We start from the raw sequence: 20,555 nt of genomic DNA on the forward strand, positions 1-20,555 counted from the left end.
TGCACGGTTGCCTTTTTGCTAGTGCGTGGACAAAAAAAAGAGGGATTCGCATGGCAGGATCCGTACAAGCCAATATGCTTCATTTGTGGGACGTGAACGAAGGCTGCACTAAACCCGCCCTGTCGTCCAGGTTGTTTGGTGGTGTTTCCCTGTGTGGCCAACCATGGGGGGTGAAACACAATGTATATACCGGAGAAAAGATGCGAGTGGTGTCGTGCTACCACCACACAGCAGATTATTAAGCGTAGCAAAGTGTCCTGATCATAGCTTCGAGGTTTCCTAGGGGGCCTTCATGGTGACTCTGGTCCAACACACATAACGACTGTCTCCTAGCTACAACATGATTGATTTCCATAAGCGAGGTTGATTGTCAGCCCATGCTAAAGCTTGGCTACAGCAGAGCATGAATTGGCCTGGTTCCGGTCGAGGCTTCCGCTGCTCGTCGCCGCTTCGAGCCAGATGTCTAGCTCGGTCCGGGAGGCTGCATTGGAATGCACCGGGCCGGGTAATTGAGTCGCACAAGACCCGTATGTTCGTCACAGATCTTCAAGCCGTTGAGTTGTGACTCTCACCGGAGCCTGACATGACAGCTGCAGATAAGCGTGCCTGAGGACTGTGTTCGGCCGATGTCGGCAGCTCAACGTAGACAGCCTTACAACGGGCTGTGTGTTGCCTACACGCACGGGTAGTAGGACATGAAGCCTCTTGTCCGGTCTGTAGTCGTACTACAAAGGCCTACGAGTGGAGGAGAATGGGGTTTTCTGACTGAGCTCCCTTGTTGAGGGTCGAAAAGCATGCGTCTGACAAAGCGTATGGGTCTACCTTGGTATTCGACGGAATCACGGGGCTGATTGTTGAGATCAATGGCTGCATTGTAAGGGAACTCCCGTCAACCATGATGATCCTTCGTTTCTGCCACTGGGAGTGTATCCAAGAGATCCCATGTCGCTACAGCTCGGAACTCCAGACCGTGGTACTGAGCACAAGCATCGCTCGTTGCCGCCATCAGATCTGAGACAGAGCGGGAACCTCCGTCACACATGCTTATTGTGTGCTGGGTTGCACACCCTAGAGGCACTCATCCGTGATGCCTCAGGCGACGGCGGGCGACTGTATGGTACTGTTGAGGATGTGGGCGGTGGAAGGCGAGACTCTGCTCGAAGAGACTGTTAGTTTGCGTCTGAGACAAACGTAGTCCTCTTGAGGTACCGTGGGCGAGCACGATGTTCGGTACAGTCGACGGTGACTTGCATCAACCAAAGCCGACGGCTGATCGGTGGCCAGCGTCATAGACCTTGGATGGATATCGTCAATATGGTCATGTCGGTTTGATCTTTCTCGTTGGCGCCTGGAAGTCATTGACTTGTACCAGGTATCCAGATATCCAGGTATCTAGGTCCCCAGGTCTCCAGCGGATGAGACAGGTGGAATACCTTGCACCCGAGTGCATTGGCCCGTGATCACGTGACCTGATAACTAAAAGGGAGACGGCCCAACTCCCACATGCAGTACCTAAGTACATACTCACACCACCTGACACAAATCCTGGCCGTATGGGTCGTTGTCGAGACCTGGGCTACTCCAAGTACACTCGCAGGCTAGTAGCATAGAGCCAGCATTCGATTCTGCGTCTTGACGTACGATCAGCTAGGCGAACACCCCATTCCTGGTAGCCTAATTACTAAGCCCGCCCACACACTGCAGGGACAAAATTGTGGCCGGCGAGCATGCCAGCAGAATTTCAGCCTCCGTTCCTGTTGGCAAGATGCAGCCAGCCAGCACTGACACCAGAGTACGCTCAATCATGGCCTGTTTGCCTCGCTTGGGTACAATAGTACTCTTGTTTGAGCCGTCGCACTTTGTGTTTTGTGAAGATGCTCACTGCGCGTGCTGTGCAACCAGACCATGTAGGCAGATGCAGAGTAGAGCGTCATGGTCAGAGCTGAGAGTGTGGTCGGTTCCTGTACGTCTGGCTCAATGGAGACTACGGCTGCCACTTTGGAAATTCATCGTGTAACCCGCAATGAGCCATCGTTCGAAGCCCAGCGGGCTGGCGGGCCTTTTGCTTCCGGCCACGGCGGCCACCCATCGTTGCGCCATGCCTGATTGTTGCCGGGCACAGAGGAGAGGGAGATTCAGTGCAGCATCGGACGCGTTGCCTCGATCCTTGAGCAAGACAGAGGAGATGAGGGACCATGTTTTGCAGGGTCATGTACATCGTAGGCCCATGTCCATCTATTGCATGCAGCGTGCGTTTTTCGGTGGCGCTGGTCCTGGAGGCGGGAATGGCAGGTGACCATCATGTGTTGGGAGCTAGAGCCTATGTAGAGGGATGCCGGAATCTGCAATCTCACCATCAACAAGACACGATGACGGGAAAAGAGCGACTGTGCACGCCAATCCCCCTCCCCCCTCCCGAGGTCCCTCCTCCGCCAAAGGGCCAAGTGCACGCCCAACCATGTTGCTGCAAACAGCTCGCAGCAGGACTCCGGTACACCTCCTGCGACGACTGGGTATTGTGCTTCTTTGCACGTGGACGGCATCTGGCACATTCCAGGACACTCAAACAGAATTCTCTCTTGGGATGTACTGTGGTAGCTTACCACGGTGGCAGCAGTAACAGCAGCAGTACCTAGAGTAGCAGCAAGAATAAAGCGCATGAGGTGAGGACCAGCAGCATTGACCGACATAGAGCCTGTCGTGCAAATAAAGACGTGCTGTGATTGCTCAGCGTCCCAGACAGCTTCCATGCAACTGCAGTACACACATACTACATACTATGATACAGTACCTAGGCCCCCCCTGTGCCGACGGCCGGCCTTCCCTGGGGCGATGGTCGACCGAACTGTTGAGATGGGGTTCATTTGGTAGAGCTGGGGAACTGGGGAGCTGGGTGAGCGGGCGAGCGAGTGAACGAGGACTGGGAAGGGACCCATGGGCGTTCAGATGGGTTGTCGCGTCTGTTCTTAGCGAGATCGATCCATTTGATCAGATGCGGATGCGGTTGGCCGGCTCGAGGCCTGTGTGTATGTGAGTGTGCGTGTGCGTGTGCGTGTACGTGTGCGTATGAAGTGGTTTGTGTGTGTGTGTGTGTGTGTGTGTGTGTGAAAGTCAGTCGACCCCACTTGGCAGCCGCCATGATCTACTACTATCAAGTAACGAGGATCTATCCAGGCACCAATGTGCAGTCCTACTGTGTAGACTGGTAGACTATCTACTACTCTACTTGCACCTAGGCTGTAGGGTAGGTACCGGTACATGCAAACCACCAGCTATTAAAGCCATGCACTGCAGCCGCAAGTCTTCGATGTGGTAAGACTGCAGCATGATTGGCGGGTGCCTCCGCCACGCGCCAGCGGCAACGAGTGGATTTTCCCCCTACTAGGAAGCAGCAGCGTGACGGCGTGTTGGGAGCTTGGGGGAGCTTGGGACTGGGAGCCCTGGAGCGTCCCGACAGTAGAGTAGAGCGAGCCTCTCGAGCCTTGAGGGGAGAGTACTACCGTAGAGAGCTAGCACTTGGCAACCGAGAGAGAGAGAGAGAGAGGCAGAGAGAGAGAGAGAGAACTCTGGTCGCTCACGTGCAGCCAGCCTCCGCGCCGTCCAGGGCCTCACCAAGAAGGGGGCCTTTCAGGGCTGCAGTGCAGTGCAGTGCAGCTGGCTTGCTGGCGCTGCTGCACATGGTCATAATTTCAATTTTGCAAAAAAAAAAAAAACAGAGTGAGCGCCTAGAGGGTGCCACCGACTGTCCACGCGTGTACAAAGAAAAAAAAAACGCCGCATTGCATTGCTAACCCTCGTCGATAAATCACCATCTGATGGTGATCGCTCAGGGTACCTGGCATCATTGCCCAAAGAGACGTGATGACATGACATGTTCCCATGTACGATGTAGCAGCCAATTCACGCATTGGCATTCGCATGGGAAAGACGGCCTTCTAACGGCCTAGGTAGGTATTGACTGACGACTGACTGACTGACTGGCTGACTGACTGACTGACTGACTCACTGACTGACTGGCTTGTTACTTGGACAAAGCCTCTTGCAGTGTGTGGTGAATGTGGTGTGTGTGAGTCGTGACTGCCCAGAATACGCCGCCCCCCCCTTCCCCCGACCCCTGGCCTGAGGGCTATTGGGCTGCCGTGCGCTCGTGAGGAAGCTGCGCCCGGTGACGTCTGTTCCCAGCAAAGGAAAGCAGCGACCCGCTGTTCGCACCTGCCTACCACCAGTCTGAAGCAGCCTCGCCTCGCAAACTCGCGCCTGCCCTACTCACCATCATCATCATCATCATCATCATCATCACCACCACCATCATCACCACAACCATCAGTGCCACTACCAATAAGTAAAAGCTTGCGGCACACGTTACTTTACCGTGTACCAGCCCACGGTCTGCTGCGGCTGCTCAGTGTTTGCATTGATGTAATGGCACCAGACTTTCTCTTCCCTTCGCTTCCAACGCCTTGTCGCTCGTTCGCGGCCAAGGGCAAGTAAGCTGGGACCTAACTGCACCGGAGACGCTGACCTACGAGCTGGCTGTGAAGCGCAAGCCTTCCCTTCATATCACGAGGCCCAGTTAGTTAAACGCGGCTAGTGTCCGCCCCGCCTTCTGCAACTGCATCACCGTCCCCTCTGCCTCTCCCCATCTACCTGCCTCTCCTACTTTGATCCTCACGTTCAATTATTTCACTGCCTCTTCTCTTCCACTTCCACCGCTTCCGTGTGCATCTGTCCCCGCCGTGCAGCCTCGCAGTCCAGCTGCATCGGCCTTGCTACCCAGCCCCCTCCTCCCAAGCCACCCACACACACACACACACACACATACATACACACACCCTCTTGCACCACCGTCACGCGCAGACTCCCACAGCCCGCACACAACCTCCCACCTAATCCCCACCCTGCGCCCTGCACCCTGCACACTGCTTGCCCACAACGGCTCCACGCACCCACGCCGCGCCCATCCTCACCACCCCCTACGCCAGCACACCCCGCCGCTTGCTCATTTGCAATCCGCGCATCGCTCGGCGGACCACCCTGTTGACGCATACACCAAACAATGAGCCAGAACCGGCCATCGGCCTTCTCGTCACTAAGAATGGGTGGTAGGTATCATCATGTCCGTCCATCGCCGTGCCCATGCTAACTGGCAGCGCAGAAGTTATCCGCGAAAAGGTCCAGGACGGCGTCACGGGCGACTACAAGGATCTCGCATATACGCAGTGCAAGATTGTAGGCAACGGCTCCTTTGGTGTCGTCTTTCAGACAAAACTGTCGCCCAGTGGGGAAGATGCTGCCATCAAGCGCGTCCTGCAAGACAAGCGCTTCAAGGTATATTTCGCGCACGCCAATGGCTCGCTCCTTGAATGGCGAATGACGACTGACACTCGCCCAGAACCGCGAATTGCAAATTATGCGCATTGTCCGACACCCCAACATCGTCGAACTCAAGGCCTTCTTCTACAACAACGGCGAGAGGGTATGTGTCCACAGGCAACCAGCTCCCCTTCCCATCAGATCAGCTAACCGGTTCAGCCACAGAAAGACGAGGTGTACCTGAACCTTGTGCTCGAATATGTGCCTGAGACCGTCTACCGCGCTTCCCGCTACTTCAACAAGATGAAGACGGTTATGCCAATCCTCGAGATCAAGCTCTACATCTACCAGCTTTTCCGCTCTCTCGCCTACATTCACTCGCAGGGCATCTGTCACCGCGACATCAAGCCTCAGAACCTCTTGCTGGATCCGTCGACGGGCGTACTGAAGTTGTGTGATTTTGGCAGTGCAAAGATCCTGGTGGAGAATGAGCCCAATGTCTCGTACATTTGTTCCAGGTACTACCGCGCGCCAGAGCTCATCTTCGGGGCCACAAACTACACCACCAAAATTGGTAGGTTCTTCCGACCCATGCGCTAGGCAGACTTGTTTTCTAACCCCGGTTCTTCTAGATGTTTGGTCAACAGGCTGTGTCATGGCAGAACTCATGCTAGGACAACCGCTGTTCCCCGGTGAGTCGGGCATCGACCAGCTGGTCGAGATCATCAAGGTCCTTGGCACACCCACCCGGGATCAGATTCGAACGATGAATCCCAACTACATGGAGCACAAGTTTCCTCAGATCAAGCCTCATCCGTTCAGTAAGGTACGTGCTGTGTGTCTATTCCCTTGAGAATGTGATTCGCTTACTAACTCCAGTCCAAGGTCTTCCGGAAGGCTGATCCTCAAGCGATCGATTTGATTTCGAAGCTGCTCGAATACACTCCAACCCAGCGATTGTCAGCCATCGATGCCATGGTACACCCCTTCTTCGATGAGCTTAGGGATCCCAACACTCGATTCCCTGACTCCCGTCACCCCAACGGAGCTACCAAGGATCTTCCAGAGCTGTATAGCTTCACGCATCATGGTAACTAATGCCTGCATGCACATGGGTTGCGCTCTCGGCTAACACAATGTAGAACTCTCCATTGCGCCTCACCTCAATCAACAATTGGTGCCTCCCCACATCCGCCCGACTCTGGCCGCCCGTGGCCTGGACTTCGAATCGCCGAATTTCAAGCCATTGACCAAAGACCAGATGATGGCTCGGCTGGATTAAGCCCTGTACATCATTCATGCGAAACGATACCACTTTTTTCATGTCGCGTGGCTTCTGATCCTCCCCGCACACAAGCAACAGGCTTATGGTCCGGGGAGACGCAAAATGGAGTCTCAAATGGGCGTCGGATTTTTGGGTGTGTATATCACGATGTGTACGCCTTTCCTGCTATATCTGAGCGCGCCTGAAATGAAACCGACATTCACGTTTCCAAAGAATGACCTGGCTTGTTTTCTCTCCTGGACTGTTGGCCTGCCCGTCATGGTAAACACTCACGGACCGGCACCGTCGTTAACTTTTTTCTGATTTCAAATGGTAAAGACGATCGACGAGCGCAGATGGTATCAGGAAGAAATGGGTCGAGGGACTAGCAAAATCCTTGAGATACTGTGCATCAGCCTCTTAGGGTGGGATTTGGGCTGTTAGGGTTTTCACGGGACTTCAGCATAGGGTTGATTACCCTAGCTTTTGCATGCAGGAGTTATCTTTGTTCAATGTTTTGTTGGTTGCATGGGATATGATGGGACTCGGCTACCATGGTTCAAGTTTTTGGTGGATCGTGTCGACCATCTTACGAATGGGCTGACGCAATCGATGGAGTGACAATCTGTTTGAGTACCGGTTGACCTTTGGAGAACATCTGCGGACTACTGGACCATGGCCAGGCTTAAAGCGAAGTCTTATGCTCATGTACTCACGGGACATGTTCGTGAGCTCCGTATGGGCACACAACGATGCTTTCAACGACAGCGTAGATGACGATCGTTCCCCCAACCCCTAAGGATGACTTTAATTTCTTCATTTCAGTTGCGTCATGGTTGATCGTGATGTATAATTCAATCTCTTCTTGTGACATGACTATTTGCCCCGTAACTAATCAATCTAGCACAAAATTGGTTCAATCTTTGACATGATACACTGTTTTGTGGTTACAGCAAGAAAAGTTTGATCATGATATTCAACAGCTATTGAACCTGGTATCTAGCATTGCACAATACACGACTCAGAGCTGACTTAGTGACTAGGTAAATTTATTCGTCGTATACACAGCATTAGATCCTCAGTCAACGCGTGGGCTACCTTTACTTCACCAACACCCAAGCCCCCGCACGTAGTGAGTTTGCTACAAACGCCTTCTCCCGCAGCACACCTACTTTTCTCACCCTCGTGATAGCCTCATCTCGTTTGCCACCAAGGGCTAGAGAGGTGAGCAAGACCTAGCTATGAGTATATATATATAAAATACATGATACCCCTTGGTGTGCAGCGCAACCTTGTCCTCTGCCCATCCTTTGTATACACACACAGTACGCGAGGATTCTGTTGCCGCCCTCAGAAGGTTCAAGGTCTCTCTGTCTTAGGGTGAGAGTTGGAAAGGGTTCGAGGCATAAATTAGGTGAGAGGTGGAAGGAACTAGTCTTTGAGGAGTTATTGAAGAGCTAGAGCAGCTCGCGGGAGAGTTGTTATATCTGACTGCTCTGAGGAGTCGCTTTGTTACTGTCTACGACTTATCAGTGCGGTTGGTTACTGCGGTTCGTCACTACCGCTTATCAATACCGCTCACAAGGCCCAGGGCTTGATTCGAAGAACGGCAGCATGTCTGGTGCTCATAGGGACATGAGACTGATAGATATTGACTTCGTTCCCGCAGATTGCGAGGCCATGGTCGATCATCCAGTGGTTGATGTCGATACAGACAGGATGCTGATAGACATTGGTTTTGTCCCCGCAGAGCGCAAGGCCACACTCGATGATCCAATCGTTGCCGACTTCCAATCCACAGCGAATCCAAGCTGCAAAGATGTGCCCATGGCAAACACCAATGACGACGTCCCGGGACCTGCAACGCGCCAAGCCAACACTAACCATACCCCCGTCCACCCCGACCGCGACTGCAACGCCGCTCACATTTCCACGTCGCAACCCCCGACCAAACCAGACCATCGCCGAAACCGCAGCAGATACCACCCCAATCCCAAGACCGATCGCTGGCGCCCAGGTTTCCCTACATCGCGAAGCAAACCCTACCTCGATCTCGACGACGTCCATACCGACCCTCGTCGTCGTCGTTGTCTTCTCAGCCCATTGCGACGCAGCAACGGTTCCCCGGAGACGGTAAAGCACGAGGCAGGTGCGCAGCTTGTCGCGGCCATGGCGGATGTAGATATCAAGGAGGAGCGTGAGGATAGACGCGATCGAGGTGGTTACCGCGGGGGAAATAATAAGAGGCGTCGTGATGGTGAGTATAGCTTGTGTTTGCGCGCATTTCTTTTGCACATGCGATGGAGGTGGCAGGGGATGATTATGACGACTGTGAGAACTTTTGCAGGTGCGCATGACGACTGCAAGAGCTTTTGCGAGTGCTCATGCATGTCTGCACAGCTATTTGCGTGTTCTCCATCCGCCTTGCAATAGCCACCTTTCCCTCAGTGAGTCCGGCGAGGCAATGCTGACAGGGCCTTATAGATGATGGCGGCGACCACTACCGCGGTGACGACCGTCGTGGACCACAGAAACGCCGTTACGATGATGCGCCACGCCGCCGATACGAAGAACCGCCATTCCCTAAGCTTCGAAGGCTCCTGCTGAACATTGCAAGCTCTACCAAGCTGCCCCAGGATGAGGCCAAGGAGATTGCAACGTACCTTGGAGAACACTTCGACGATGAGCGTCTACGTTCAGATTTTTTCGATGTCTTCGTTCAACTGTAAATACCCAGGGCACCATGCAGCCTTGACCACTTTGCTGACATTACCTAGCATCATTGAGCAGCCCTTCAAGATCCCTTTCATCGCGGCAGTTGCCTTGTACGGAAACAAAGTCAAGCCAGAGATCATGGTAGAGGCCATGAAGCGCGTTGGGGACCGAGCTCAAGAGGCTCTAAATGCTGGCGAGTGGAAGGAGTTCAAGCTGGCTCTAAGATTCTTCGCTTGCCTACAGTCACTGTACGAGGGAGACGGCGTCTTCACCTTCCTAGGACAATTATTCGACACAGTGGTGGACCTGCAGAGTGCCAATGAAAATGATGTAAGTATCTCGAAGTGGGCTTTGTTCCTGTACTAACATGTACACAGGTCGTCGGTATCGAAATCGTCAAGATCATCCTTCTCACAATTCCGTACGCATTGGTCTCCGGAGGAGAGCGCTTCCACGAGCACGCTGAACAGCTACTGAAGAACACTGGCATCGTTGCAGACAACGTACTCCCGATTGAAGGGTTGATTCACTCCTACGTTGGTGACTTCGAGTCAAAGCCAGTCGACTACCACAGCGTCATTGGACTCCTACAGGCGCAACTTCTAAATGAAGCTGAGAATGGCTTTGAAATTCGATGCTTGCCACGTTTGGAACTGAATGTCCCGTCATCGGATGAGACCGCTGGGCAAGACTCATTGCCCACCGCGCCTCAACTACATGCCTTCCCGACCTTCACCATTCCCTCGCCCGTCAACCCTGGTCCTCGACCTGTTTTCCCGGAAGCTTACTTCTCCCTTTTCGCTGATCAGGAGGTCGACACTGTTCCCAAGACCACTGACATTGCTTCGTCACTAATCCGTGACGCCATTGTTGATACCATCAACCAGCTCGACTTCAACCGCGAAATGGTAGCCAAATTTCTGGTCGATGTTGACAGCTACTGGACGATTGGCATCTTTGCGAAGCGTGGTACTCCATTCGACAAGTTCCGTGAACTCGTTGGAGACAAGATCCAATACAAGTCTGAAGACATGATCATTGACGCAATCTTCTCGCAGTTGTTCAAGCTGCCCAGCGCAGAACACAAGCTTGTCTATTACCACTCTCTCATCACACAGTGCTGCAAGGTCGCTCCTGCCGCTATCGCGCCGTCGCTTGGACGTGGTATCCGTACGATTTACAAGAACTTGCCCATGATGGATCTTGAGCTAGGCTACCGATTCTTGGACTGGTTCTCGCATCACTTGAGCAACTTTGAGTTCCGATGGAGATGGACTGAATGGTGTGTTCACTTGATAACAGAGACGAATGAAATGCTAACTACTGCGCAGGCTCGATGATCTCGAACTCTCAAATCTGCACCCGAAGAAAGCCTTCATCCTGGCGGTTCTCGACAAGGAGATTCGTCTATCGTTTGCAAAGCGAATCCGATCGACTTTGCCTGAGCCAATGCACTCTTTGATTCCCGAGCGTCTCGATGCTGATAACAGCCCTGACTTCAAATACGATGACCCGCGTAAGTTGTGTCCAACGCCCTTGATGAAGGTTCTCGACTGACGAGTGAGCATAGAAACACCCTATTCCGCCGAAGGCCAGAAACTTCTCCAGCAACTTAAGAAGAAGGCTCCTGCTGAAGAAGTTCAGAGCACCATCGACAAGATCCACGAGCAGGCTCTCGAGCAAGGTGTGGCCGAGGTCCTTGTACCTTCTACCGATGCATTTGTCACTGCGATCTGTAGAATGGGCGCCAAATCACTGTCCCACGTCCTGTCCTGCATCGAACGTGGCAAGGACCGCTTACTTGAGATTTCTCAGAACGAGGTAGCCAGGCGGCAGATTGTTGCTAGTGTGGTGGAGTACTGGAAAGACCAGCCAGGTGTTGCCGTTCGCATCATCGACATCCTGCTCAACTACACCATCCTTGCACCCATGACCGTCATCCAGTGGGTGCTTGGAAGCCACATGGGAGCTGGTGAGGCTCTGACGGAGAGCTGGGTCTACGAGATGGTTTCCAACACGGTCGCAAAGGTTACCAACCGCAATCGACAGATCGCCTCCGCCCGACTGCAAAAGGGCCTTCCTCAGGAGCAGATTGAAATGGTCGAAGCCACTCTAGCCAAGGACCGGGACAATGCTCGCGAGCTCTTCAAGTACATTGAAGATTCGATGCGCGGCGTGGCTGAGGGTTCTGCAGATGTGCTGCTCGAGAAGCAAACTAGCGGCGCGCTGACAGAGGAAGAGGTCGAGCTCATCAAGGCATGGGGCAAGCGCTGGCACACCGTCTTCATCCGCAAGGCTCAGGTCGAGGAGTCTGTGGTTGGCGAAGAAGCTGTCGAGGCGAGGGTCAGACTTCTTGCTGCAGAGTCAGATGCTGCTGCGGAGAGCATGGATCAGGGTGGTGACGGTGTTGCCGAGGCTACCAATGGCGAGGCGCAAATGTCGGTCAACTAGACCATCTGCCTGTGTATCTCAAGGGAGGTGGCAGTTAGTTTGGAAAACGTGCGGGGTGCGAATTACTTTGGCTATGTTTTGGGAGGCTGGCATGGCGAGGTCTCTGAGATGGTGAAAATCGGCCGGGTCGCAGCGATAGTGTAGCAGCACATCGAGAGGTACCAGATGGGATCAAGTTTTGTCTATGAAGTAGTCGTGTATACGCATTCGTCTTGCATCATGGCTGCCTATTTCCCCTACCTCTGCTATGTATAAAATATGCTTTCGACTCGACTACTATTTGCATTGCCATGGATCACCCGTGCTTGCTTTCGAGGTTTGCTTCAGTCGTCCATCAGAGCACGAAAGCCGGAAGTCAGGCGATGCGCAGTGACGCGTTTAGCGCCTCTCATCATTCCCCACCACGCCCGGATCGCATGTGGCCGTCATGTGAAGGCCCGCAAGCTTGCGGGACGAGAGAACAAGCCTGCCATACGGCGGCCATAGCCCAACTGCAAGTGCCAGTACCAAGTGCTACCAGTCCGACACTCGCGCCGCTTGCGAAAAAACAACAACAACAACAACGACAGCATGTCGTGGTCCCGTATCCCATTTCGCTGTCTTCTCGTTTAGTGTTTCCTTTTTCCGCATCTACCGTGGAATTGCGCGGTTCTCTTGGAGTTCATCAGTCTCTTGGAGGCGCATCAAACGCCTGCTGCGCTTTGCACCACCCCCCCACGGTTCTCTCGGGCTCGGCGACGGCGCCAACGAATAGGTACCTACCGTCACCGTTCGACAAACGAAAAGGAAGCGATTACGATGCATATACCATTGCCCAGCTCCGTTGCTGCTGGCCCGGCGACGGCGAATATAGATTTTACGCGTACATATCCTAATGTCGGCTATGTGATATCAAAAGAGCAGGGCGGGGGCGGAGGTGGAGGAGCTGGATACACTGAGAATTGGAGCAGTCTGATTGGCATCATCACTGCTATTGTGGGCAATGTGCTCATTTCTTTTGCACTGAACATGCAGCGCTACGCTCATATACGACTGGACCGTGAATGGCAGGAGAAAGAACGTCTACGCAAGAAGAGGAGTGCTTCCAGTGCCAGTCTAGCACAACTGTCGTCCAGAGGGAATGGCAAAGACGGAAAGATGGCAGCTCGGCCAGGCGAAGATGTGGTAGATGCTTCGGAATCCGATGCCCTGTTACCACGGCCATCGATGGCAAGAGAAGGCAGTGACGACACTTCTGCTTCGGGCGAAGAAGAGGCTTACAAGCACAAGTCCTATCTCAAATCCCCCTACTGGTGGCTCGGCATAATCCTCATGACCATTGGCGAAGCAGGCAACTTCCTCGCCTACGGCTTCGCGCCCGCCTCCATTGTTTCGCCGCTCGGTGTCGTCGCACTCATCTCCAACTGCATCATCGCACCTTTTATGCTCAAGGAGCCGTTCCGCAAACGCGACGCACTCGGTGTGATAATCGCCGTGGGAGGTGCGGTTACAGTGGTGCTGTCGGCAAACAGTAGTAATCCAAAGCTGGGGCCGGATGAGATTTGGCATTTGATTACGAGGTGGGAGTTTGAGACGTATTTTGGCATTACGGCGGGGGTCATTATTGCGTTGATGGTGGCGAGCAATCGCTTTGGGGAGAAGAGCGTATTGATTGATCTGGGGCTCGTTGGGTTGCTCGGTATGTTGAAACACCGTGATCATGGAAGAGACTTGCTAATGATGTGACAGGAGGATATACTGCGTTGTCTACCAAAGGTGTCTCGTCGTTGCTCTCGTATACACTATGGCGGGCTATCACTTTCCCAATCTTCTATCTACTGGTTGCCATACTCGTTGGTACTGCCATCATGCAGATCAAGTATGTCAATCGCGCTCTACAACGTTTCGACGCAACCCAAGTGATCCCGGTTCAATTCGTGCTCTTCACACTGTCCGTCATTGGTGGCTCAGCAGTTTTGTACCGTGACTTTGAACGTACCTCTGGCGAAGACGCCGGCAAGTTCATTGGGGGCTGCGCCTTGACCTTTTTCGGTGTCTGGCTCATCACCAGCGGCCGCCCCAAACAAAACGAGGACGAAGATGAAGACCGCGAACCGGAACCTGAAGATGCCATCAACCTCATCACAGAAGGCTACGCCGACGAAGTAGCCAATATGAGCGAAAACAGCGCAGCAAACACCCGTCGATCCTCCACCACCCATCGCCTCTCCCCCTCCAACACCAACAACTTCCCCTTCTATGCCAGCACCGACACTTCCCGCCCCACAACCCCAAGCATAAACATCATCCCAGACGCCACGACATCCTCTCAAAACCACACCCGTCCAGCAACAGCAGAAGACGTCCTCTCCACCCTCATCGCAAACCCCTGGGCCACCACACCCACCGACCCACCATCACCCCGCACCCCACCCTTCAACCGCCACACCTCCACCCCCGTCCTCCCCTCAGAAGCCGCATCCCCAGCTCTCGCCGCCCACTCGGCACCCCCCGATCTCGACCTCCCCCTCCCCCCCTCCACCCCAACCCGCGTCAAATCCCAACCCGAAATCCCCTCCACACCCGGCTCCCAGCTCCGCCGCCTCCGCACAAACGAACGCCTCAGCACCCGCAGCAGCGTCGTAGGCAGCGGCGCACTCCTCGCCAGTCCACTCAGCACAACGCTCAGCACCATGGTCCAGGATCTCAAACGCGGAGGCAGCACCCACGTCAGACGGCGCGAAAGCATACTAGGCATTGGCGGCGCCGAGACCATGAGCGATGGCGCTGTCCTCGGTCGCCGCCGCACCCGGGATAGTGATGGGTTGCTGCCTGCTCCCGGTCCGATGAATGAGAGGGCTGGAAGGGTGGGTGAGGCGGGTGGCGAGAGGGGGAGGCCGGCTGGGAGGGGGAGGAGTGTGAGTGGGACGCTTGGGGAGCTTTGGAGAGGGTTGAGGGGTAGGTCGAGTGCGGAGGATGTTTTGGCTGGGTATGAGGGGTTGGGGCGGGAGGAGGGGGGGGAGAGATGATGATGATGGCGATGGTGTTGTTGGTGTGTGTGTCCATGTGCCCAAAGGAGAACAAGGCACATCATACGGTCGAAGCAATCTGTTTATATCCCATTCAAATCACCGTTGAAACACTATCAGTACATGTAATATTCCAATCCTAAACTCAAACCCCAAAACCCTTTCGTCTCCCCACCAAACCCCCCCCCCAAAAAAAAAATTATTCACACGGCTCAATTCGCCAATCTTGTCGTCTTGCGCCAGGCCAAGTATACATCGAGGGAAGAAGACGAAAGTACACCAAGCCCATCCCCGTCCTTACAATCCGTATCAGGAAAGCAGGTCACTTGGGCGACTCGGATCTTTGCTGCGTGTGTTTGTTTGTCGCTGATGGTGCTGTACGTGTCTTTGTGGTTTGGGGGGAAAGTCAGGGGTAGCGGGGAAGAGGAGGGGGTGAGTGGTTAGGTTCAGAGATACTGTGTGTGTATATGGTGGAGTAGGATGGTGGTTGTTGAAAAGGTGGGTCTTGGGTCTTGTGCTATGTTTAGGCTTGTACAGCTCCTGAATCTGGTAGAGAGTGAAGACAGATGCACGATAAGAGCCATCCACCAACTTGAACTGGAAGAGAACCATGAATGCTAGGCGGAGGCTTCTCGTCTTCGTCTTCTACTATACATCGACCTGTCTCCCTAGACCATGGCCATCATAAAATGTTACAAAAAGCATACGCTTCAATCCTTCGCCTCTATACCAAACTCCTCCTGTACCTCTACTATTCTCACGCCTCGCTGATCCGCAATCAGGCCCATAAGCCCTTGTCCCACGTCCTTGAGCTCGTTGTATTCGTGTAGTAGTTTGATGTGATCCTTTACAATCTTGTTTGCAGCAGCCATTACATCTGCCTCGGTCGGTTCATCATGTGCGTCGTCCGCTTCAGCTTCGAGATCAGCGCTTTCCTCGATGAGGACTTGTATGGCAGGCATTTTGGCGAGAGAAGTGAGCAACGCTTTCTTTTGTGCTTTCAATCCAGCTAGAGTGATTTCTTGGGGCGTTTTTGGGGGTAGAGGATGTGTGGCGGATGGTTCAGCAGGCTCAACTGGGGCGAGCTGTGGCTGTGGGGTTGGTTTAGTGGGTAAAGCTGATGATGTGCCCTGGACTTCGTTATCACCGTCCCGGGTCCAAGTGGTACGCTGTTCAACAGACCGACCCTTATCTGCGTCCTGCTCTTGTGTCTGCTGTCCATCGGAGCTTTGCTCGAGGCAGGGCGTGACTGTCTCTGGAACGAGTGGCTCTTGAACGGTCGCAGACAGCTCTGGGGCTAGATGAGGTTCATACATGTTATGATCTGGCTCTATATTGTGAATCGTAGATGATTCGTCTGGCATCTCGGTTGTCACAGATGATGATGTTCCAGGTACATCCGCCGTAGTCTCAGACGTTCGAGGCATGGTCTCTGCTGATCCTTCTTTGCAGTCGTGATCCGTTCTGTTCACCTCTCCATGAGTCGCACGCTCTTCCAGCACCGTATTCGGTAGAGTGGCTTCTATCTAATTCATAATTTAGCAAGCGGAAGTACTACCAATATACCTTTGACAGACTGCAAGCTCATCTTGAGTATAGTTTTCCGTGTGACCATCATTCAAGTCATCCGCTTCATGAAACATTATTTCGGTCGACGGGGCTTCATTCGAGCTAAAGTTTATGTTCTGACGTGTTTCTAAGGGTAACGGCTGCCCATAGTGTGCATCGCTCGTCACATTTGCTACCACTTTCGAATTTTCGACATCGCCTACAGGTGTGGACATTTGGCTGTCGTGTTCAACATGCACAAGATCGTGCTTGACAAGTTCAACCTGACCTGCTAATCTCCTATAGTCGTTTGAGTCACCTTTGCTACTTGAATCGCTAGTGGTCGCTTCGGGGCTCGACATCTGTGAATTTAAGCTTTGGTCGTGCATTGCAGGGCGCTCTTCAGTGGTGGCCGTGTGTGGCCGAAGTGGCGTATCACCGAGCTTGAGATCTGGCGAAGATATTGCGAAAGGTATCTCCATATGTGCATGGCTATTTCCAGCTTCGTACACATCTCCTTGCTGTCGCAACGGCGCACTTGCGCACGTTCCACACTGATCATCATCAACCGGGGATTCGTCGACGTTGACAGAAGCATTGCCACCATCAGCGACCAAGTCCGCAGCTGCATTGGCGAGAACTTTGGCGGGCGCTTGGTAAGAGAGACTGGCCTTGGATAGCGCGTCTTGCCGGCCTTGGATCGGAACAGGACCGTTTGCAGAAAGCTTGTCAGTCTCAGTCTGCGGATCATCGGTATGGATAGGCGGCGAAGACGTCGTGGCCTCATCCTCCGAGTCTGGCACCTCTGTCCGGCCATCAGCCATGGCCATGGTGATGAAGATTCGAGGTTGGTGTTGGTGTTGATGTTGATGTTGAGGTGATGAAAGGCTGGTGTTACGCGTCAGTGGTGTGGTGATCGTCCCCGGCAGGTGGCGGAAGCCAATAACAGCCGCGCTTTCCATTCATGTAAGCAAGCAAGCGTAGTACATTGCGACACATGAAATAAAAGGAATCTAAACAACCACCCTTCCTTGCACATCCGGCCCTGTCACGCTTCCCCTGACGACGCGTCAAATGCTCAAGCAAATCTAAATATCTATTGTCCACGTCGGAGCATAGCCTTTTGGACACTGTCAAGTCGCCCTAGCGATATCTACGTATTCTAGCCCATCATCATTGCGGAACGTTGAAGACACGAAAATGTCAGTACGGATAAAAGGAGCTGCTATTGTAGTGGCAACGCTCCTCAGCACCACGGTCCTCGCTCATGAACATCATGAGGATAAAATAGAAGACGGCCAGGCCATCTCGGCAGAACCATTAGTGAGTGCCCACAGATAGTGTATTGTCGAGACTCCATACTGATGAGGCATGCAGGATTCGATTCTCTGGATACACATCTTAATACAGTCGCTTGCTTGGGGGATCATTTTCCCCGTTGGTATGGTTCTAGGCGTAAGTAGTTAAAGACGCCCAACCGTGACGGGGGACCTGGAACTGATATAGAGCTTAGATGATACGATCGAGATGGCACGTTCCAGTGCAGACCTCCGGCTCGCTTCTTGCCATCGTGGGCTACTTCCTTGGCCACAAGCACAAGGGTAGACAATTCACCGCGAATATCCACGCCAACTTTGTACCCTACATCATGCTCATGTTGATCGCCCAAGTCGCCATGGGCGTGTACTTGAAGCTTCACCTCGAGAAGGGCATCAATGGCAAAGTCCGAGGCATCGTCGTCAAGGCCCACGGTGTAATCGGCAAGTCTCTGCCGGTCGTGACCTGGGTCCAGTTTGTCTTCGGAGGCATCACCGCCCTCGGCTTCTGCAGAGCCGACCATACCGGCCAATGTCTTGCTCACTTTATCATGGGTAGCGCTTTCATTGCGTACGGCATCCTCCTGATCATCCTACTTCTGGTTGGCCAACAGTGGCTGAAACGAACCGGGAGGAGCCAGGAATTTTTCGACAGCCTTGTGATCGCCGCATGGGGCTGCGTCAACACGTTCACTGAACATCGATGGGGTAGTCCATGGGTGCACAACGATTTGCAGCACACGTCGATGGGTATAATATGGTGGGCCGCTGGGCTGGTCGGCGTGTGGCTAAGCCGCACAAGAGGTGGAAGACCAAAGAGGAACCTTATACCAGGTCTTGTCGTCTTTGTGACAGGATGGGCCATGTCAGCGCATTCGCAACATCTGCCCATATCTACCATGGTACATGCCACGTTTGGATACACTCTCATGGCTGCAGGAGCTGCCAGGATCATCGAGATCTCGTTCGTGCTCAAGGACCGCAGCTCGCTGAGGGCCGACGGTTCCGATCCCAACAGTTTTCAGTACATGACGCCGTTTCTCCTCATGGCGGGTGGTTTCATGTTCATGGGTGCCACAGAAGAGCAGATGCAGATGCTCTCTGATGCGAACATCACACATGTCTCATATGTTCTCATACTCGTGAGCATGGCCTTTTTACTATTTCTTTGTAAGTATTACCAAAATCACGTGATACTTGCCGAGCTAATACTGTGTCAGTCGTCAATATGCTCATCCATCTTTATGCCGTGCACGCATGGGGTGAGGATGTCAAAGCCGATACAGAAGCACCACGAGCAAACGGATTTGCGAACGGTCATGTCGGCGGACACCCTGGTGGATATGCTGGAGGTGACTGCATGTTTCGGGATGCTGAGGAGTTCGAATTGCATGGTCTTGATTCTGATGATGAAGACGACGATAAGTCCGAGGCCAAGGAAAGGATACCACTCGTTGCCCGCCATTGAACCAGCCTGGAATCCACATTTGAGTAGTCTTGCATCATATGTCGCACTTGAGCGATTTACATTCTGGCGTATAGTATTCTTTGCTGCCTACCTTGCCTATACAAGTGGCAGAGCAACAGATGTGTTCGATGAGCGGTCAGTAAACAGTGGACCTACAGCCTTGTTACATGTGATCCTTCTCATGACATGCACTCGCGCTCGGCACTACGGAGTCAAGCTGCTGCAGCCATGCCAAAGCTCACAACACGGTGGTACAACGTTGGTCTCGCCATTCGGTCACAAAGTCTCGCCATGCGTACGTGGGCATGCGCTATTATGAACCGTTGTTGAGCCGCACTGCAGGTACCGTGAGAGTGGCCACCAATACCTTCGCTTTCCCACAGCACGACGAAACAAGCCAATTCACGCAAGCTCGTTATGACACACAAGATGCCTTTAACGGCAATGCTCCGTGTTGCCTTGGACATGGTGGTCTGTGGAGCCCCTTGTCGACGAACCTGCTCGGCTTTAAAATCCTTACCCGACGGCAACCGCCTGGCCTTTTTGCGCACATTCACACGGCCAGACCCGCCGACACTAAGCTGGCAACGGTGATTTCGCCATGGCTCCTGGCTCTATGCAGCCTAAGGAATACCGGTTTCGGTTTCGCAGACCACTGTGTGAATAGCTGGCCCATATTCTGACGTCCTGCGCGGCTTTTGGTGGCGTCTAGAATGTCAACCATGGTTGCGCTTTCGGACCCACATGTGTAGCATGTCGAAAAAACAGTGACGATGCACATGAACGACTCAGACGTAATCCAGCGTCCACGATCTTGACGCTGATGGAGGCCCACGGGGTCAAAAATTTCATGGTTCGTCGGCGGTATATAAAGAGGTAGTGTGCGGGTGAGGTCCGAGGATCACAGACAACCAACAACAAACCCTACCAGTCTATAACAAAAGGCACAAACCAATCCACAACTCACCATCCCAACCAATCCAACCCCGAACAAATAAACCACCCTCATCTCAAAAACCCACAAAACAATCCAATCCACACCAACCTCAACCATCCCCAATCCAATCCAACCCACCCCTTCACCAAAAGAACAAGTAAACACAATGGACTGCCACCCCCGCGTCACCTCCCCCTCCGCAAACTCCTCCCTCACATCCACACCCCTCGAGCACTCGCGCCGCACCTCCCGCGACTCCGCCCACGACGCCCGCCACTTCCTCCAGCCCGAGGAAAAGACCCACCACACGCTCAACCAAAGCATCAAGAAGATGTGGCGGGAAATTAAACAACACGCTATTGAACACCACCGCAGCGTCAATGCAGCCTGGCAGGCTCAGTATGGCGCAGGGGTTTCTACTGGACCGCCCAATGTGCTTGAGGGCCGCGCGAGGGTCGAGCATAAGTAGAGGATGGGGGGTTTGGGGTTGCATGTCGATGAGGGTTTGGGGATTTGGGAGGGGGATGGTTTGCGG

The 20,555-nt window shown here is 53.4% G+C and overlaps 7 protein-coding genes across 7 annotated transcripts; 5 read left to right on the top strand and 2 right to left on the bottom strand.

Moving 5' to 3' along the window:
• Nucleotides 1–1,092: 1,092 nt before the first annotated feature.
• Nucleotides 1,093–1,359, bottom strand: IAQ61_011962 (uncharacterized protein; the record flags this gene model as incomplete). Its single annotated transcript, XM_066099419.1, has 1 exon — nucleotides 1,093–1,359. The coding sequence occupies one exon, from the start codon at nucleotides 1,357–1,359 to the stop codon at nucleotides 1,093–1,095; it is 267 nt and encodes an 88-aa protein (XP_065950938.1).
• Nucleotides 1,360–4,270: 2,911 nt separating this feature from the next.
• Nucleotides 4,271–7,396, top strand: GSK1 (Glycogen synthase kinase 1). The gene is made up of 7 exons (XM_066099420.1): nucleotides 4,271–5,102; nucleotides 5,156–5,328; nucleotides 5,393–5,476; nucleotides 5,533–5,887; nucleotides 5,946–6,139; nucleotides 6,193–6,403; nucleotides 6,456–7,396. Exons 1-7 carry the CDS (start codon nucleotides 5,057–5,059, stop codon nucleotides 6,593–6,595), a joined length of 1,203 nt encoding a protein of 400 aa, XP_065950939.1. The 5' UTR covers nucleotides 4,271–5,056; the 3' UTR covers nucleotides 6,596–7,396.
• A 795-nt stretch (nucleotides 7,397–8,191) lies between these two features.
• Nucleotides 8,192–11,743, top strand: IAQ61_011964 (uncharacterized protein; the record flags this gene model as incomplete). Its single annotated transcript, XM_003844504.1, has 6 exons — nucleotides 8,192–8,834; nucleotides 9,062–9,302; nucleotides 9,355–9,622; nucleotides 9,670–10,574; nucleotides 10,624–10,808; nucleotides 10,863–11,743. 6 exons carry the CDS (start codon nucleotides 8,192–8,194, stop codon nucleotides 11,741–11,743), a joined length of 3,123 nt encoding a protein of 1,040 aa, XP_003844552.1.
• Nucleotides 11,744–12,541: 798 nt separating this feature from the next.
• On the top strand, nucleotides 12,542–14,880 carry IAQ61_011965 (uncharacterized protein; the record flags this gene model as incomplete). Its single annotated transcript, XM_066099421.1, has 3 exons — nucleotides 12,542–13,421; nucleotides 13,472–14,589; nucleotides 14,872–14,880. 3 exons carry the CDS (start codon nucleotides 12,542–12,544, stop codon nucleotides 14,878–14,880), a joined length of 2,007 nt encoding a protein of 668 aa, XP_065950940.1.
• A 375-nt stretch (nucleotides 14,881–15,255) lies between these two features.
• Nucleotides 15,256–17,234, bottom strand: IAQ61_011966 (uncharacterized protein). Its single transcript, XM_003844506.2, has 2 exons — nucleotides 16,329–17,234; nucleotides 15,256–16,277 (listed from the first exon to the last, which is right to left on the bottom strand). Exons 1-2 carry the CDS (start codon nucleotides 17,127–17,129, stop codon nucleotides 15,462–15,464), a joined length of 1,617 nt encoding a protein of 538 aa, XP_003844554.1. The 5' UTR covers nucleotides 17,130–17,234; the 3' UTR covers nucleotides 15,256–15,461.
• Nucleotides 17,235–19,083, top strand: IAQ61_011967 (uncharacterized protein; the record flags this gene model as incomplete). Its single annotated transcript, XM_003844507.2, has 4 exons — nucleotides 17,235–17,622; nucleotides 17,677–17,754; nucleotides 17,813–18,785; nucleotides 18,836–19,083. The coding sequence occupies exons 1-4, from the start codon at nucleotides 17,500–17,502 to the stop codon at nucleotides 19,081–19,083; spliced, it is 1,422 nt and encodes a 473-aa protein (XP_003844555.1). The 5' UTR covers nucleotides 17,235–17,499.
• A 1,103-nt stretch (nucleotides 19,084–20,186) lies between these two features.
• Nucleotides 20,187–20,489, top strand: IAQ61_011968 (uncharacterized protein; the record flags this gene model as incomplete). The annotated part of the gene is made up of 1 exon (XM_003844508.1): nucleotides 20,187–20,489. The coding sequence occupies one exon, from the start codon at nucleotides 20,187–20,189 to the stop codon at nucleotides 20,487–20,489; it is 303 nt and encodes a 100-aa protein (XP_003844556.1).
• Between the last annotated feature and the right edge of the window lie 66 nt (nucleotides 20,490–20,555).

Source organism: Plenodomus lingam, assembly GCF_022343315.1.
Source record: "Plenodomus lingam strain CAN1 chromosome Unknown scaffold_20, whole genome shotgun sequence".
In the NCBI taxonomy this organism is placed as follows: Eukaryota; Fungi; Ascomycota; class Dothideomycetes; order Pleosporales; family Leptosphaeriaceae; genus Plenodomus; species Plenodomus lingam.